The sequence below is a fragment of the Nomascus leucogenys genome, chromosome 22a (genome assembly GCF_006542625.1).
Source record: "Nomascus leucogenys isolate Asia chromosome 22a, Asia_NLE_v1, whole genome shotgun sequence".
Taxonomy (NCBI): Eukaryota; Metazoa; Chordata; class Mammalia; order Primates; family Hylobatidae; genus Nomascus; species Nomascus leucogenys.
The window spans coordinates 112,150,797-112,171,547 of record NC_044402.1 but is presented as its reverse complement, the minus strand read 5'-3'; the positions used below and the strand labels follow the sequence as shown (position 1 = coordinate 112,171,547).

At 34.8% G+C, this 20,751-nt stretch overlaps 1 protein-coding gene across 2 annotated transcripts in view; it reads left to right on the top strand.

The window, feature by feature from the left end:
• ERBB4 (erb-b2 receptor tyrosine kinase 4) overlaps nt 1-20,751 on the top strand; it is a 1,163,189-nt gene that overhangs the window by 853,106 nt on the left and 289,332 nt on the right. For both annotated transcript variants that reach the window (XM_003254031.3, XM_003254029.3), the window contains exons 13-15: nt 3,948-4,080; nt 10,015-10,108; nt 18,066-18,220. In XM_003254031.3, the coding sequence (XP_003254079.1) occupies nt 3,948-4,080; nt 10,015-10,108; nt 18,066-18,220 (382 nt within the window). The remainder of the gene's footprint in view (nt 1-3,947; nt 4,081-10,014; nt 10,109-18,065; nt 18,221-20,751) is intronic.

Here is a 20,751-nt window from a genome sequence, read left to right as displayed (position 1 = left end):
ACACATTCATATACAATTATTTCAGAATAAAATATTTAATTTAAAATATTTATATTATAAACCCAAAAGACAAAATAGCAAATCAAAAGTTATAGAGCTCATAAGCCACATATGCAGAAAAATATAAATAGAAATAAAATAAAATCATTTTAATAATCAATTTATCTGAAACATAAGAGAAAAGAAGAAAAGGAGGAAGAGAACAGAATGGACCAACAGGAAAAAAAAACTAAGATAAATTATTTTGACTTAATTATTTCAATCATTACATTAAATGTAAATGGTTTAAACACCCTAATTAAAGGCAGAGATTATCAGATTGGAATAAAGAAAAACAAGGCTCAATGATTGCTGCTTACAAGACATGGATTTCAAATTTAAAAGCACAAGTACATTTAAAGTAAAATTATGGAAAAATGCTATGAGAAATAGATGGAAGAGAGTAGAGAACCAGAAATGTATGAACAACTTATTTCTTATAAATATGCAAATTTCATACAGAAAGGATATCTTTTCAACAAATGATACTGGAAATATTGAATACCCATATACAAAAACTGAATAGATCCTTACATAGTACCTGTGATAGTTCATTTTATATATCAACCTAACTGGGGCATGGGGTGACCAGATATTTTTTTAAATATCATTTCTGGACATGTCTGTGAGGATGTTTCTAAATGAGGTTAGCATTTGATTTGGTATACTAAATGAAACAGATTGCCCTCACCAGTGTGGATGGGCATCATCTGGTACACTAAGGGTCCAAATAAAATAAAAAGTTGAAAGAAGGGAGAATTCACTCTCTCTGCTTGGTTACTTGAGCTAGAACATTGCTCTTTCTCCTACTCTTGGAATGGAACTTACATCATTGATGCTTCTGGTTCTTAGGCCTTTGGACTTGGACCAGAATTTATATCATCAGTCCTCTCAGATCTCAGGCCTTTAGACTCAGATGGAGACTGCACCACTGACTTCCATAGGTCTCTAGCTTTCAGGTGGAAGATGGTGAAACTTCTCAGTTTTCATACTTGTGTGAGCCAAATGTGTGTGTGTGTGTGTGTGTGTGTGTATGTGTGTGATGTGTATAAAGTCTCTTAATGGCTCTGGTTTTCTGGAGAACCGTGACTAATACAGTACCATATGTGCAAATTAACTCTAAATGAATCATATGGATAATTGTGAAACCTGTAAAACTTATAAAAGAAAATACCAAAGGAAACCTTTGTGAACCTGGGTTGGACACACCTAAAACTTTTTAGATATGATGTCAGAAGTATGATTAAAAAAAAAGTTGATAAATTATCAAAATGAAAAACTTCTACTTTCAAAAGACAATATTAAAAGAATGGAAAGACATGGCTAAAATTGGGAGAAAATACTTGCAGAATATATAGAAAAACTATCAATACTCATTAATAAGAAACAATCAATACAATATAAAATGGGCAAAAGATTTGGTGGCACTTGACCAAACGAGATATGTAAAAATAAGCACATTAAAAGATATTCAACATTTTTAATCATTAGGAAAGTGTGAATCAAAACCACAATCAGGAACTACTACATTCAAATTAGATAGTTTAAAATTGAACAAACTGACCACATCAAGTGTTGGTGAAGATGTAGGGAAACTAAATTTTGAGTTGCATTCATTGATGGTAGGAACGTGAAATGGTACAACTACTTTGAAAAACAATTTGACAGTTTCTTAAATAGTTAACCATATACCTACCATATTGTCCAGCCATTCTTGTCCTGGGTATTTATCTAAAGGACAAGAAAGTGTATGCCCACACAAAGACTTTACACATATATTCACAATAATCTACGACTACTATTTTTAACATCCAAAACGGAACAGTCTAAATGTCTGTCAATAGGTGGATGGATTATAAATTTCATATATCCATACAATAGAATATACTCAGTAATAAAAGTGAATAAACTATTGATACATGCAGTAACATAGATGAAACTCAACATAATTATGCAAATGAAAGAAACCATATAAAAACAGAAAATATACTGTATAATTTCATTTATTAAAAATTGTAGGAAATGCAGACTAATGTACAGTGAGTAACAGAAAGCAGACCAATGATTGTCTAAGGAGGATGGTGCAGGAGGCAAGGATTACATAAAGTCATGAGGAATCGTTTGGAGATAATGAATACATTAATTATCTTGATTGTAGATGTGGTTCATGATGTCAGCACTTATCAAATGGTATACTTTATATATGAGCAGTATATTGTATGCCATGTATACCTCAATAAAACTGCTGCGTGCAGACACACATACACACACCTTCCTCTCTTAAACTATACTGAAAGAGGTTATTCAAGAAGTAGCAAGATTTGTTGATAGATCTAAGTCTGCCTTTAAAAAATTTTTACACAGTTCACCAGAGGGGCCTATTTAATAACCCCAGGATATAGGACAAAGAAAATATGAATTGGAATATTTGTTTCACTGTTTCAGAACTAGTCAGGATCACAGGTGTGGGCGATTTGCTCTCTCAAGCATATGTTAGAGAAGTTAACTTTCACAGATTTCAGATATAGTTCCCTGCTTATATTACACTACCATCTTCAGTGCCATCCCAACCCACCTCACAAATGTTCTTGCCATAAAATTTTACATCTCATGATAAGTAAAGTTGGTAACTAATGGAAAGATAAAGTTGATTTTGATGTTGTAATCTTCTTTAGAATTATTAATATTTCATGAAAACCACATATAGTTGTGTTTCAAATACCTCAAATCACTTTCAGACACACAGAATAACATTTGAAGTATTTATGGCTCTTCTTATCAATATCAAATCTCCCTTCACTAAAATAATGTTATGCAATATAATTAATAATATCCTGAATAAAAGATATTCAGTATAAAGGGAAACAAAGATGGTTAGCCTTAAGTGGAAATTTAAAAATTATTTGGCCCTTCTGCCATCAACAGCAACAAAAAATAGAGATAACATAGAGATAACACTAAGGACTATTGTTACTACTTTAATCTCTACACTTCTGCATAAATAATCACTGTAATTTGCTGAATATTCTTTCAAAACTTCTTACTTACATGTGATGACTTGACTAATAGCAAGGTAGACCTAGCCAGAATACAGCAGGGTCCTGTAGAAAACATATTTTGGCTGGCGCAGTGCCTCATGACTGTAATCCCAGCACTTTGGGAGGTTGAGGTGAGTGGATCACTTGAGGTCAGGAGTTTAAGACCAGCCTGGCCAAGATGGTGAAACCCTGTTTCTACTAAAAATACAAAAATTATCTGGGCATGGTGGTGTGCGCCTGTAATCCCAGCTACTCAGGAGGCTGAGGCAGGAGAATTGCTTAAACCCGGGAGGTGGAGGTTGCAGGGAGCCAAGATCCTGCCACTGCACTTCAATCTGAGTGACAAAGCAAGACTCTGTCTCAAAAAACAACAAAAAAAACTTGTGTTTTATTTCTATTCCTTTCTCCCCTTCTTACCCTCCATAAATTATTCTTTTTCTTTCTCTTTTAATACTTTTTTTTGTTTCAGGACAATATTATTTTTTCTATTTCTTCATGAAGCACTCAAACTGAGAAGCCAAAATATTTTATGTATTAGTGGAGCAAAGCATTGGCTTGAGAGAAGTGTGGTTTATTCTTTAGCTTGGATGGATAATTTATATCACCTGTCCTCCCAATAGTTTTTATATAGGCAATTCACTTTTGTTTAACCTTATGAAAAATGCAAGATTGCTGTACAAAAGCAGCTACCAGGACTCTGCAATATAGAAGTTGCAGGTAGGATGGGGCATGACGATGGGATAGGCCACCAAAGTCATTTGCCATAGATCTCTTTTAAGTGAACTCCTTTAGAAATAGCATTACCTAGGAAGATTTTAAGTTTTGACACAATCCTCTGTTTTATTTCCCCTTGATTTTGGTGTTTCACAGCTGCGGAAGGAATGGTGTGCAACCATCTGTGTTCCAGTGATGGCTGTTGGGGACCTGGGCCAGACCAATGTCTGTCGTGTCGCCGCTTCAGTAGAGGAAGGATCTGCATAGAGTCTTGTAACCTCTATGATGGGTAAGGCTTCTTCTAGGGTTGCCTTCACCTCATGAGCTTTGAAGGACTGATTAGCTCTGATTTTTTTTTTTTTTTTTTTTTTGAGACGGAGTCTCGCTCTGTCGTCCTAGCTGGAGTGCAGTGGCGCAATTTCGGTTCACTGCAAGCTCCGCCTCCCGGGTTCACACCATTCTGCTGCCTTGGCCTCCCGAGTAGCTGGGACTACAGGAGCCCACCACCACGCCCGGCTAATTTTTTGTGTTTTTTAGTACAGACGGAGTTTCACTGTGTTAGCCAGGACGGTCTCGATCTCCTGACCTAGTGATCCGCCTGCCTTGGCCTCCCAAAGTGCTGGGATTACAGGCGTGAGCCACCGCACCTGGCCTAACTCTGATTTTTTTTTTTTTTTTTTGAAATCTCGCTCTCACCCCTGCAGTGCCATCCCCCGCCTCCCCTCCTGGCCCCCCCTCCCCCCCAAGTGCTCCGCCCCCCCCCCCGCTATTTTTTTTTTTTTAAGACGTCACCCCCCCGCCCACCCCCCCCCCCCTGGACACGTACCACCCCCCCATGATTTTTAAATTATTAGAAAATGGTAAAATGCAGGCCAGGATTTTTAAGGAGAGCTCTTGTTGCATAAAGGAGACAACACATAGACGAATTCTTTTAAGGAGAAATAATTTTATTTGAAATTACAAGTTCAAATACATAGTTTACTATTATATGCATTTTTAGAAACATACTTGGACAATTCTTAATAAATTATAGCAATTTACACTGAAGCCAAATTGAGAAATATATTCTAGTTTTCTTTATGAAGGAGATTGTTATAAGTAATCTTCCTCTCCACATATCCCAATAATATTTTTTATTTTCCTCTCATACTTCCCTATAAATTTCATCTGGAGTGCAAGTTTTCTTGTTTGTTTTGTTTTGTTTTGTTTTGTTTTTTGTTTGTTTGTTTTTTCTACTCACTTTTATGTCTATTTGTATATAGGAATGGCTTGTTTCTGTCTTTGACAAGTGCTTAGCCCAATAGAAAAACTACCATTGTAGTTTCTAGTTGAAGTGGTTTTGAAAGTGTTCTGCCAGGTTTTAGGTAATCTAAGCTGTATTTAAATCAAGTAGTTTTAATTTTCTCTGGTACCTCAATAACAACATTACCAGTAGTAGAACCTAGTAAGTATCTGGTTGCATAACATTTCATATATTCATGAAATCACTTTATCATAACATACTATTTGATGCATCATTCTTGTTCTTCATCAATGTGATAACGTATTTTTAGTGCTGCTCCTAAGTCAAATTTTCTTATGTTGCTCACGAAAAGTATTTTCTTTTATTTATTTATTTCTATTTTTATTTTTATTTTGAGATGGAGTCTGGCTCTGTTGCCCGGCTAGAGTGCAGTGGCGAAATCTTGGCTCACTGCAAGCTCCACCTCCCAGGTTCATGCCATTCTCCTGCCTCTGCCTCCTGAGTAACTGGAACTGCAGGCGCCCACCAGCACGCCTGGCTAATTTTTTGTATTTCTGGTAGAGACGGGATTTCACTGTGTTAGCCAGGATGGTCTCGATCTCCTGACTTTGTGATCCACCCGCCTCGGCCTCCCAAAGTGCTGGGATTACAGGCATAAGCCACTGTGCCTGGCCTCTTTTTTTGTTTTGTTTTTTTAATTTATTTATTTATTTTGAGTCTGAGTTTCGCTCCTGTTGCCCAGGCCGGAGTGCAATGGCCTGATCTCAGCTCACCACAACCTCCACCTCCCAGGTTCAAGCAATTCTCTTGCCTCAGCCTCCCGAGTAGCTGGGATTACAGGTGCCCACCACCATGCCGGGCTAATTTTGTATTTTTAGTAGAGACAGGGTTTCTCTATGTTGGTCAGGCTAGTCTCGAACTCCTGACCTCAGGTGATCTGCCTGCCTCGGCTTCCCAAAGTGCTGGGATTACAGGTATGAGCCACTGCACCTGGCCTGAAAGTATTTTCAATAGCTTTGGAAAGTATAGTTTTGAAGTTCTTTCATTTCTTCTTGTGCCTCATGAATTATCCCACTGATATCCAATAATAACATAGCAATTTTGCATTTTACATGAGAAAAATAAAAATATATAGATCATAATGATATTGACATGTCTCTTCTTTGAAAGATGTCCAAAACCAATTCCCTCCATAAAATATAAGGGAAAATATTAATATTAGCGTAAGTGTAAAAAATTTTAAATAAGAATTTAATCATTTTTCGGGAAAATTTTAGCATTTAATTTTGCGAGGTAACTTTGGCTTGTAATTTGAAAACGAATAGGAAATTATTTGCTGCTTGTCTCGTTGAATCATGTTTATGCTTGTTCCCAATATTATGAACATAAAATACCTCAGTCAAAATATGCTTTCTTTTGTGTTCAGCAATTGGTAAATGAAACAAAACACAATAGACTAATAAATTAAAATGAAATACAATAGACTAATTTCATTAAGTGAATATTACGTTAAAAGTTTATTGAATATATATGTGCACTTCTTAAGAGGAAATTAATTATAGAAATCATTTTGTGTAATAGCAGCATCTTATAAATATACAGAACTGGTTTAATTAAGTATGGGCTAAACTCGCAACACTATATAGGACTCAAGCCAATGCTGGAATGTAAGGTATCTGATTTTTCATCTTGATTTTTTGTTTGTTTGTTTTTTTCCCAGAACACTATTGTTTTTATTTAATATTACAGTTTTTAGCTTTTCAGAAATATGAAATTTATAAACATGTGGATGTATACACAAGTTTCTGTCTCATTTCTGCAAAACAATGAAAGCTAACCAAAGGAAAAATACAGGTTTCCTGAAGAAACACTGATTACCACACTGTTTTTTATATTTAGCATATTTCATATTTACATCATGAAATCAAACCTGTTAAATTAACTTAGTTTTTAATGTATTTTGCAGTAATTATGGCACCCCAGGAAACCATAAGCATGGGACTAGTTTGAAAGATGATCAACGTATGTATCTTGTAAAAGACTAGTGCAATACTTGCCTGCCCAATGATGGATTGCCCACCTTCCATCTTGTGGTATGGGCTAGTTTCTTTCAACATTGGCTGATGGTTATGATAGCCTTTGAGGAAGAACAAGTTTATATCCCAACTTCATTACTTCCTAGTTGAAACATCCAAACTTGGGCAAAATATCTAATCATTCTGAATTGGTTTTCTTATATTAAAATTGGGAATAATAATGGTGTTTATAGGACAGTTGTGATTATCAAATGAGAAAATACATAAGATCTTGTTGGAGTTTCTACCATAAATATTATCATTATTTTCTTTTTCATCTATTTATCTGAGTTGATTATATGGTTAAATAAAATGGCCATTTTTAAAACTACTGAAAGTGATCAAATATAAATACGACATTTACCAAAATCCAGGGAGCCTATTTGTTATATATATAAAATATATTAAATATATATGTTAAAAAATGTTGCTTCATAAGAGAAGAAATCCTAAAAAGAGGACTTTTTGAAGGGAAAAATGAAAATCAGTCAATTACTGGCTGATTAGCATTCAAATCCATGTCGTATAAATCACTGTATTTCAACAACTCTTAATTACAATGCTCAAGCAATAAAAATGAAAAAGATAGGTAACTGCAATGGAACTTTAGAACTTCCCATATCTGTCAACATGCTTAAACTCTTGTGAAAGTTTAAGAACAACACAGAAACATCAAAGAGGGAACCAGTCTAAGCTCTAAGTGTTTTTACATTTTATAATTGCAGCTTCTCAATGAAATCTTATTTTTTCCTTTTACAGAGGATATTTTAAAAAATGAGGCTTAAGGAAGTTGAGGTATTTAAGGCCTAGAAATATTAGTGTCAGTCCTGGGGTTTAAATTTAGAAAAACTAGATCCCAGAGTATTCACTCGTGAGCACAGAACTTGCTAAGGTAACACATACAACAAAACTGTGAGAAATGTTTCATAGCAAAACCAAGTGAAACAAAGCTCCGTATGCAAAGCTCATACTTAATAGACTATAAAGTGTTAAATCTGATTCAAGTGAAAGGGTAACTCTGGCAAAGTCACAATAGAATCACTAGAGGACAGGAAAGAAAAAGAGAAATTATGGAGAAAGTCACAATAAAGGGCAGAAGAAGTAATAGAGATTGCCAGGAGGATCTTTTCTGAGAGCAGGAAAATCAGAAGCCTGTCAAATGGAAGTCTATGGAAGAAAAGGGCAATAGGCTGTCTCCATGATTGTTTTATGACATACATTTTATTCCTCAACTCTGCGTGTTGGGAAGCGGGTTTTGGAGAAGAAGAATAAGAAAAACGTGACCCTTGTTCTAGTAATATGAAAACGATGACCTTTATTTGTACCATAAACTTTTAATCACCCAAGAAACTATTATCTAAAACCAGTGGATAATCTCAAGTTGTGCTATAATGGTCATAATTGTGTTATGCAAACAATGCTTTTGATTATCTTTATAATTTTACTACCCTCCCATACCAACTCATTTTGACTTTTATATTCTGCAGGTTTCCTTTGTTGAGTACTTTGTGTGGTTTTTGTCAGTGAAGCATGCAAAAGATTACCTGTCTTTATGTAATTTTGATTTTAAAATTAAGAAAGTTTATAAAAGATTTGATCCATAACAAACTACTATCTCACTTTATAAAATGCATAATCCATGTAACTAAATATATGTGCATTTCATACATAATTAAGCCATCTATTTATGCTATTCATTTGGAAAACCAAACTTAGTTATTTTGCCTTGGAATGGATGTAGTCTTAAACTAACCAACAGAAAACATAGCTCATCGTTGTACTTCTTTCATTTATTAAGGCTTTAAAGTATTCAAATGAGAAAAAGGTGAATGCTTCACTTTAGGTAAAAATATATTTTAATGTATTACCTAATGAATCAAAAATTGTCATATCTGTAATGCTATTGGTGTGGAGTAGTAACACAGGACACAAAGGCACAAAATAATAAAGCAGCTAAACATAGTCAAATGTTATTAATGGTTTGTAAATGGCATTTTAAATTGTCTGTACTCAGTACTTTATCCTCCTGTATTTTAGTGGGATGGGGTGGTTTAACATAGTGACTGATATCTAATTATTGATATAAAAATTTTGCCATAGACATTGATTGTAAAATTCATAAGTTGATAACGTGATAAACAAATAGCCAGAAAACTGTAAGGATATAGGAAGGGATGACCACCATCCCAGGAGATTTCAATTAGATAGTTTTAGGATGTTACCATTAAAGTGTTTCTTTTATTGTATACCATATAGAATTACTTCAAAAAGAATTTAGACTGCAAAAAGATGTTGTGATATTAGATCAATAATATAAGAAAATGAAATCTACCATAAAAAGATATTTTCTCTAATTCTCCAAGGCAGATATTTTAAAAGGAGAAGAGGAATCAAAGTAGTTTTTGAAGTTTCACCAAAAATAAATTGAAGAGTCTTGGGATTTGAAGGACAAGGATTGGGAACATTCATGTAACTTAGCAAGAAGAAAAATACAATAGTTCTTTCAGAGTTTAGAAATAAAAGCTTCTCCAAGAGTAAAATTGTATATAAAGACAAAACAGGCACAGCCTTATTTAAAAAGGTAAAAATGGTTTTACTGTGTCATCAGAAGAGTTATACTTTGTAGCATTTTTTTTTTTTTTTTGAGACTGCTGGAATATGTCTTGCAGGAGAGAGGTTTCCAGAATGAGTCTAACATTGAACTCAATGGAGGGCAGGGAGAGCCGTCTGGCTGCAGTTTATCTTTTCTCCTAATGGAAAACTTAATGTTTCTGATGCTCCTGGCACATAGAGAAACAAACTTTAGAATTTACTCTGCCAATAGGACTTTTAGCAGATGTTACTTCATTTGTTAAGTTGACAGCTTGTTTGCTTACACCTCCTCATGTGGCTGATGTTTTCACAGTGAATTTCGTGAGTTTGAGAATGGCTCCATCTGTGTGGAGTGTGACCCCCAGTGTGAGAAGATGGAAGATGGCCTCCTCACATGCCATGGACCGGTAAGCCTGAAGACATCTGTGGTGTGTTGGCTTATTTAGTATCATGTATGAATGTTTGTTATTATTTTATCATTTATTCATCCATTCAATAGCTACTTATAGGATGCCATGGGAAAACGTGTTTATCTGCCTACAAGAGGCTTAAAGTTTAGTAGTAGAGATAAAATAGTTAAAAAGTCGATGTCATACGTATTTATTCTCCAGATAAAATAGTTAAATGGAATTATAAGATATGGAGTAGTCCTGGACTATTGCACAGTATAGAAAAGAATAATTAGATTGAAGCATAATCACTAACATATAAAAATATTTATAAATTGTTATAGAAACACAAATGAAGGAAAAACTAATTCTGTCTTTGGGATGGAAATTGAGACATCAAGATAGGCTACAGAGAAGTGATGCTTGAGCTATGCTTTGAAGAATAATCTGGAAAGAAGAAACATATAAACATATGCAAATGTAAAAGTTCATGTTGTATTTGAGGAAAGCTATCACACATTTTTATATGCATTTAATCCTTTAACTATTGTGGCAGTGTGAAAGACAGTGGAAGGAAGGAGACAAGTACTCATAAACTAAAATCTAAAGCAGTGCAATAAATACTATGGCAGAGGGAAGAATTGAGCTATGAGAATCCAAGGAGGAGTAATAGGATTAGGAAAGTTCTCATGGATGAGGCCTCATTTACATAGTTTGAAGTTAGCCTCAGAGAGAAAATTATAATTATTTTTTAGACCTCTCTTTAGTTTCCATCATTTGAGTTTTTCTTTTTTTTTTGAGATGGAGTCTCACTGTCGCCCAGGCTGGAGTGCAGTGGCGCGATCTCGGCTCACTGCAAGCTCCGCCTCCCGGGTTCACGCCATTCTCCTGCCTCAGCCTCCCGAGTAGCTGGGACTACAGGCACCCGCCACTGCGCCCAGCTAATTTTTTGTATTTTTAGTAGAGACAAGGTTTCATCGTGGTCTCGATCTCCTGACTTCGTGATCCACCCGCCTCAGCCTCCCAAAGTGCTGGGATTACAGGCGTGAGCCACTGCGCCCGGCCGAGTTTTTCTTATAATGAGATCAGTATAAATTTTTCATTCCTAAGTATCATTTTCATCCTTCTTTAGACAAATTTCCAATTTACCTGTGTTATTGAATCCTCTCTCAGTGGATAATTTGAGACCAACATTTGCGTGTAGACAAGAGCTTCACATTGCTCTGTACGATTTCATTGGAAATTTAAATAGTATTAATTTTTATACCAGAATGCTTATTCAGCCATTAATTAGCTTAGAAAAAATATATATATCATTGAGCCCTCCAAACTTCCATTAGGCCCCAATGAGCTGTTCTGGAACTTTATCTAAAGAAAGATGTGGAAAAGTTGGCCAGTTCAGAGGCCTACCACAAGGATGATTAGCTTGGAAAATTAGACCTCTGAGAAAAAGAAGTGGTGTTGTTTGCCATGAAGAACCAAAGTGTAAAAGGCAATTTAATATGTAATGATCTCCAAGTAAGTATGCAAAGGGCATATGCAGCTATTTTCTTTCTCCAGTATGGACAGTCATGAAAAATACAATTAATTGACAGGGTGAGAAATATGAATTCTGTAAAGAATGTCATGAAACACAGGGAAGTGAATTTCTGTAAAGGCTTGTTAAGGCAGGTTGAGATATCTATATGAGTCTTTAAAAACGAACATATTTAAGTAACTTCTTGACTATTAATCATGGAATGAAAAAGTCTCTTTCTGAAAGACTGAAACTTTTCAAAATGTATAATTAAAATAATCAAAGATTTGGCCCTCTCATCTGAATAGGCTGGGAATCATCATAGGCCTCTAGATCCAATCATAATATGTATTAGACATAGATTTACAGAAACACTTTTCAAAAAATTATGAGCAACTGCCAAAACTTGCCTAATGTTTCATTTGTGAATCACTACAGGTGCCACTGCACTGATATTTCCTATAAATTTCTTATTACAATTTTCTAGATTAGTTTTTTTTCTTCACACATGTAATTTCCTATTTCTTTCTCTTAGCCTTTTTTAGTTTGAACAAGGCTTTAAGAAACATCATATTCATTTATTCAGCAAATATTATTTAGTGCCTACTTTGTGCCGGGCTTCATGAGCATACATATTGGTAGGTTTTTAGATATTAGCAAATTCAAACATTAATATTCAAAATTATTTCTCAAAAATTAGGAAGTTGCATTATTTGTGTATTTTAATTTTTTCACATTATCTTTTCTTCATCTATTGTATACTGTATAATGAAAATACATTCAAGTAATAATATTTTGGCCTTTCTTGCAATTGTGACTTTTCAGAAAAATCAAATATATTTATGAACTAATACTTTTAGTTCACCTAATCCTATAGACAAAAAACTAATCTGCTTAGATGTAGCATAATAAGACACCATATTTTTTTCTAATTTCATGAAAAAAATCCCATGTATGAAAACTTGATGTTTGCTTACCATCTGTAGCAAAGTCTAACCTTCACTAAGGAAAGGCTTTAATAACTGTCCCTTCAGTATGCCTTTATTAGTTTTCAGGTGTGAAAAAAGTTCAATGACTACTTTACCTATGAATCAAGTCTGAATTAATCTGATCATCTTGGATCATATTTATATTCACGATTTAACACACATTACTGAGGGCCTTTTGTGAGCTAGTTCTGTGCTAGGTATTTTCACCTACACTTTATTTTATTGTCTTGTAGGTATTACTCCCATTTTTCCAATGAGGAAATAACCTCAGAGATGTTAAATGAATTGCTCAATGTAGTTAAATGAATTGTTCTGTAGTACTGAGACCTTTGGAATCACAATTTTACCATCCAGTCTCAGTGTGCTTATCAGTTCCGTGCTTTTTCTCCTCTTCATGATGCCTCCTGTTGCATAAAATTATGCTAGTGAATAACTCATTCATTAATTTCTCCTAATTTGTGGGTTTTTGCAGTTTGTTTATTCATTGTTCCTCAAAAAACTTGAGATGGTATATAAAAATATACATTTTTAAAACTAAAAGTTGATTTTTAAAATTATTTATAGTTAAAGAATCAGTAATCTTTGAGTGCTAAGCAGGTAAGAACAGGATGTCTTTCAGTAATGGTGTCTGAAAAACGGGCATGGCTGAGCTCAACCAGCGGCCCAAACATTGCTCCCACTATGGTTTGGTTTCTTTCAACCCTTAACCATTCATATTAGGTTTTTGCCTGTTTCTGCGCCCTCATGTTAATGACCGCAACTAGAGTCAGAGATGGTTTTGTGTGCCAGATAACAGTCATGTATCATTTAAGATATCCAAGAGGTTCTGGAAACTTCTCCATTAGACTGGCATTTTGATGAAATTGAGGCAGAAGTCATCAAAGCCATTTGGAAATCCCATTCCTGATCTTATGATATATTCTGTTGAAATCACATTTTTGGATCTATGAATATTTCCCCAATAACAAAAACTGATATATACTTATGTTTACCAAACACTGTTACATCTGAAGCATGCTATCACTTTCTCCCTTTAAAATATAAAGAAATTTAACCAATAATGATTAGAAAGTTACTCCAAAAGTCAGCACGTCAGTAGGATATGAAACTGTGACTCAACTATAGAAGTTCTGACTCCAAATTTCTCATACATCTCAGTTCACTTTTGTCCCCCAGGAAACAATGTCTTCAGTGCAATAGGGATAAAATGCTTTCAGGGACTATGATAGCTATAAGTAAAATGAGATAATATAATCCTACTTAAAAATGACAGAAATCTAGGGTAATCTTGAAAGGGAATAAAAGAAGGCCTTTGCACTTACGTCCTTGTCTGTCCACACTTGGTCTTCTATATTTTATTTAATTTTTTATAATTTTGTTCACTCTGCTTTACTTTCATTACTTTTATACAGTCCTATCCAGAAAGGTATAGAAGGAAATATGAGAAGAAAGACAAGCCTGGGAAATCAGACAGTTTCAGGAGACCAAAACTTACGCTAGAGAGGCAGCAAAAGAGAAAAAATAGTAAGGGAACTGATTTTGAAATACATTCCTATAAAAGTGAAAAAGCTGTTAAATTTAGGTTAATAAAGGTTGTGCTGCTGTAACAAATAACCTCCATATTGCAGTAGCTTGCATATATAAGTTTAAGTTCTTTTTTTCATGTAAGGTTCATAGTTGTTTTTTGCTTGTTTTCTTTTTTTTTTTTTTTTTTTTTTTTTTTTTGAGACAGAGTCTCACTCTATCGCCCAGACTGTAGTGCAGTGGCATGATCTCAGCTCACTGCAACCTCTGCTGCCCGGGCACAAATGAGTCTCATGCCTCAGCCTCCTGAGTAGCTGGGTTTACAGACATGTGCCACCATGCCTGGCTAATTTTTATATTTTTTGTAGAGATAGGGTTTCACCGTGTTGCCCAGGTTGGTCTTGAACTGCTGGCCTCAAGTGATCTGCCCACCTAGGCCTCCCAAAGTGCTGGGATTAAAGATGTGAGCCACCACGCCCGGCCATCTTGTAAAGTACACTGGAAATCTGGGAAATGTTCTAAGGCAGCTCCCCTCCCTGTTATGGTCTACTATTCAGGGATGCTTTTAATTTATGGCACTTCCACTTCTACATGGGGTCTGTGAGTCATGGCACCAGAGAGAGAAGGCTGCAGACTTCAGCACTAGTTATCTCATAATCACCTCTAGTTATATTTCATTGTCCAAATTAAGCCATCTCTTATCTCTGGTGGGAGGAGAATTATAATCTTCTCATGTGACTGGAATAGAAGATAATTGGTCACTGGTGAATAACTTTGTCTTTTACAGTAGCTACCAGAGAAAAACATCAATGATGCCTCAAAAAAAAAAATGTGATGCTTCTATAAGGATTCAGCCTATCCTTTAGTTGACTGTCTAGATTATTGACTCCAGAGGTAGCTTAGAATTAGGGATAAGGAAGAATATTGCCTTGAGCTTCATTTTCTATTATTGCATTGATCAATTCATTTATTGTACCTCAGTTCTTAAAGCCTTTGGGAATATAATGAAAGAAGCGTAAACATTAGACACAGGTATATTTCCTTAAGTCTCTTTATTATGGAAATGAGATGGGGAATCAGTATGTTTCTTTTTCTGAGATTTGCCAGGACATTTTTAGTTATGTTAGCCTGGGACATTAGGTTTTCTATCATGATAATACAATCAAATACAGTCATGCACTTCATAACGACATTTCAGTTAGTGATGGACATATGCAATGGTGTTCCTGTAAAATTATAGTATCATGCTTTTACTGTACCCTTTCTACATTTAGATATGTTTAGATACACACATGCTTATTATTGTATTACTTTCGCCTACAATATTCAGTACAGTAACATGCTGTGCAGTTTGTAGTCCAGGAGCAAAAGGCTACACCATATGGCCTAGGTATGAAGTAGGCTACGCCATTCAGGTTTGTGTAGGTACACTATGTGATATCTGCGCAATGATGAAATCACCTAATGATGCATTGCTCGGAATATATCCCAGTCATTAAGTGTCACATGACTATAGTTAAGAGATGCTTAAAAAACAAAGAAAAAAAAGTTATTTATCTTATTACAGTATACTTAAAGATTAAATATGAACTTGATTTTACTTTTATAACTTTGTATCTTTTGACTTCACCCGGACATGATTTTACATTATAAGAAGAATACATTTACATTACTTAGAAGAATAATTCCTAATTCTTAATTCAGACTCTGCCTAATTTACTCATCGTAAGTTTTATTCTGTGTGCTACAAGAAGACATCAGCATGTCTCTTGTCTTGTACAATAAGTCATGGTACTGAGCATACTTGCACAGTAAATGATTCTGTGTAATAGACAATATTACGTGCCTAAGTACCCATAAGCAGGTGTTAAAATTGGAAGGATGTGAAGTATTCTTTTTTGGGAAGAAATAAGAAGTTAGCATTAGCAAACTCCTCAGGTAGAATCAGGATTAGGTTTTACAGGCTTTTTTTTTTTTTTTCAAGCTCTGAGCCTCACATCAAAAGAGTGAAATAGACAAGTGCTTGATTGAGCCCCACCAGTCTCAGGATTTCCTGAAAGCTCTCCCTGATTACTTTTTCTTCTTTACGCTTCTATTCTTCATTCACACGCCTCCATTTTTAAATTTTAAAATATCATATTTCTTGATTTTCTGATGCCTTAAGTAACCAATTTGTAATATCTGGCTGTGCTTGGATTAACATTTGTGTAGGACAAGCTTTCCCAACCTGCAGCCCATTGGCCATATGCAGCCCAGGACAGCTTTGAGTGTGGCCTACCACAAATTCGTAAACTTTCTTAAAACACTATGAGTTTTTTTGCAATTTTTTTTTTTTTTTGTCTCATCAGCTGTCATTAGTATTAGTGTATTTTATGTGTGGCCCAAGACAATTCTTCTTCCAACGTGGCCCAGGGAAGCCAAAACACTGGACACTCCTGGTTTAGGATATAAGGTACTCCCATCATCTTTACAGTCCCTACCTAATATCCAGTTCTTTATAACTTAGTGTTAACTCCTGAATGCCAAATTCTCATTGTTTATAACTACAAATGTGATAGAATTGTCTCTCTGTATATTTACTATATCTTATTCATTTAAGTTGTCTTCAACGTGAACTGTAATGATTGTTGAACCCTATGGACATAGCCAGATTTTAGGGAGAAATGGGTCAGGGGAAGAAGTTCCAAAGGGGAGTGGTCAAAGAGGAGAGGAATTTTAAGATAATACGGTGTCCAAAAAGGAGATGTAAAAGTACATTTCAGGTAGCTGTTGTCCACAACAGCTGAATGTATGAAAGCATTGGGTATGTCTTTTAAGAAAGATAGCATTTACCAAAGTGTTCTAGCTTTTCTTTGCTCTGACAATATACCCATTTCTAGTATGCTTACTATCCATTATACCAGATCCAAATCAGTTTGTTTTCTGTAAAATTCATATATGTTTTAGTTTTAACATCTTAATATTGTCATGACTTTTAGATATATTTTCATATCATTTTCACTTATTAACATTCTACATATTAGAAAGCTAATGGATATTATAAACATAGTGAATTTGTTCTATTTGCATTTATTATACTCATATTTATATTATCGTCATCCTTGGGTAAGTTTTTTCATGGAGCCTTTATTTGTATGTATTTGCTTTATTATTATGGACTATTTTGCTCATCAAAATGTGCATTTATATGGCTTTCAATATTGTTCTGTGATTTACTAAAATCCCTATAAATAGACATAATATGACTTTTAGTGTTTTCACAGCGGATATGAAATAAAGAAAAATCTAGGAATTATTTTTATTCACCTAAACTGCCTAATTCCTGATAATGTTATCATAACAAATTTTAAAATTCATTTTATAAATAAAGTCATTGTACAACCAAAGGAAAGTTTACATCCTACTCTTATATGAAATTCACTTTTAGTTAATTTCTGTTATATCCCTTTTCTCATTAACTATTTAGTAAAAGTATTCACATATTCCCAGTGATGGTGATGAAATACCTCTAGGGAAAATGTGTTTTACTAAAAATTGCTGCACTATAATATTGCCAGAAATAAATCACAAGAAGAAAATACTGACATCCTTTTGAGAAAGTCATTGGACAATTTTGCTCATCGAATTAAGTCACATTAGAGTCATGACATGGAAATCAGTTGGCCCAGGAACTGCTTATGTCGAAAAGGAAAATATTTCAAGAACAAATGTATTATTATAGTGTTTTCACACATACAGGATATCAAAACTGAACTTGATGGATCTTCCTTGCACTGTTTGTACTACAAAAATTATATCCACATTTGTACTGCTGAAAATGTTCTCCAGTTCTCTTAGAGGAAGATTTGCCACCTACTGAAGTCTCAGTAACTAAACCACATGAATACATTCCAGAGGAAATGACACCACTTTTCTTTCTTCTTTTTTTTTCTTTTTCACATTTCAGGGTCCTGACAACTGTACAAAGTGCTCTCATTTTAAAGATGGCCCAAACTGTGTGGAAAAATGTCCAGATGGCTTACAGGGGGCAAACAGTTTCATTTTCAAGTATGCTGATCCAGATCGAGAGTGCCACCCATGCCATCCAAACTGCACCCAAGGGTAAGCATCCTTGCTGGCCAAGGGCTCACCTGGTATGTGTTATCCACATGTAGCTTTATCACTGGTACCATCTCTGAAATGTATACCATTCTCATAGAACTCTACTAATCCTTATATTTAAAATGCTGATTTTAAGAGAAATACTAAGAGAATGATTTAAGGAATCAACTTTGTACACCCTTAAATATTTCTGCTTAGCTTTTACCTATAACCATTCTATTAACACCTTCATGAAGCTAGCTAGTGTCAGGTATACTTTGGATGCAGTTTAGAAATTCTTCCCAATTATATTGGAGATTCAAGGTCTCAGAAAACATACGACAGTAATCATGCTTTTGAGGTTTGTGTTTATCAAATCTTTAACAGAAGTTTTCTATTTCTGTTTCTTGTTGTCACAGTAAGCTTAAGGTGAGGATATTTCTATTTGATAAATACTACCTTAAATTCCTCCTTCAAAAAAATATGAACAAAGGTAACAATGGCAGGGAAAAGGAGAACCTGGTGATACATATATTTAAAAAATAACAAGTACATTTTGTGAAAGTAACCTTGTTACAGGTAATTCTTTAGCCTTGAATTTCTTTAACTGATATAGGGCAATCTGAAGCTTGGTAAATTTTTTTTCTGTTTTTCAAAAGAATACATTGTGCAATGAATAATAATTAGATTACCTTTGATATTGATAACAGTTGAATAACAAAGACACATTACAGAAAGAAGAAAAGCACTGAACTGAAAAAGAAATAGTCATTCATCTAACAAATTCCAACAACTATTTCTTAAGAGATAACAAATCTATTTTAGTAAAGATTTTTCCTTTTCATTCCTCCGGAAGGTGAATAATTTGTAATTGAAAGCACTGTTACTTCACCATCCTCCTACTGCCCATAAAGCCTTTTCTCCATTGTGAATGCCTATGGGCATGTGCACGTACACATATAAACACACACACACAGACACATACAGACACACACACACACACACACATTTGTAGTTGAGAATCAGCTTGGGTACTTTATATCTGGCAGGAAAGTGTGAGATTCCATAAAGAGATTTTCTGCCAGATTAAGGGATAGCTGTTAGGGGATACTGAAGTTAAGTAAGCAACATCATTTCTTGCCAAGAAAACATCAATTTGCAGATGTTGCTACAATTTCCTGCAGGTCAAGAAATAAGCTTAACTCACTCTGTGAAGTGGCAGATCCTCAAAAGGTAAAGTAATATTCTGCCATTCAAATTCAAATTCACCTTGGAAGTGGTAATTGCCAATTCACTAGTTGACATATAAGCACATATACATTTAGGGTACTGAAATAGTCACACAGACACTTTGCTTCAAGGAAACTAGAGGTAATAAACTGCTCCCCTTGTGAATTTTTGGCACACTTGAGTTAAGAGTCACAAAAAAACCACAACTGGTTCTGCTGGAGCAGAAGAAAGAGTCAACAACAGAAAGAGAAAACTTTGCCTGCTAAAATCATCCACAAGAGAATTTTATTGTTTTGCAGCTAAAATTAAACCAGTAAATTATTCAATATAATGTTGATGTCAACAGCTGTTGCCATTCAAAATGAGACCTTTTGCTGTTTTTGCAAATCTAATTACGATGAGGCCATTAGGGAAATGAAAGTGAGATCACAGAGCCATAGTCTGGATGCATGGCTGGTGTGTCTTCCTCTCTGCCCTTTTAAATCATTATTATATAATAATAATAAACATATATAGTGGCGGGGAGTAGAAATATGAGGCAATGAAAAGAGATGAGTTTATGGTAGCAACAAAATCTGGATCTCAGTCAAAAGGAAGGATGAAGGTGTAATGGGGAAGAAATCTCACCAGAGCATTTGGGAACTCCAAGTGAACAGAAAAAAAGACGCCTTTAGCAATTTGCAGCTGCAGAATTAAGTTGAGACAGAATTTGAATATTGTACTCCCTGGCATCTTCCAAGGTAAATGCATTCTCTAATGACTGACTTAATCCTGAAGGATTTTTGTCTCTGTTTTCATTTAGCTTTCTGCCATCCTGTTTTTAAAATACCTTCTATATTATCCGGATTCACTCACTTCATAAAAATGCTGTGGTTCTAGTCCCAGAGTATTCTAGTCCCAGGAATTTCCGAAGGATGTGATTCCTAAATTCCTAAATCCTCATATATACTCTATTGCAGTGCAACATTGTGCTTTGAGATATTTTACTGAAGCAAAAAGGTGTTCTGTGCAGTCAGTCCCTTCTTTCCAAATTGAGCATACAGAGATACGATATTTTCCTAGGAAAACCACAGGGGCAGTGAGGAAGATGGAGCAAGTGACTATTTTTATTCCTAAACCCACGTAATAATTGACCTATCAGTAAGTGTGAGCTCACCAGGCCAGTTCTACTTTGGAAAACAGCTTTTCTTTTATATGCCTGTATGATGTCAGATAATTCAAGAACCAGATTAATGAAAATAGACTTTCAAATCACATTTTTTAGAATTAAAGTTCTTACTTTGAATACTGTTTAATGATTTTTATGAAAATAAAGTTATCTG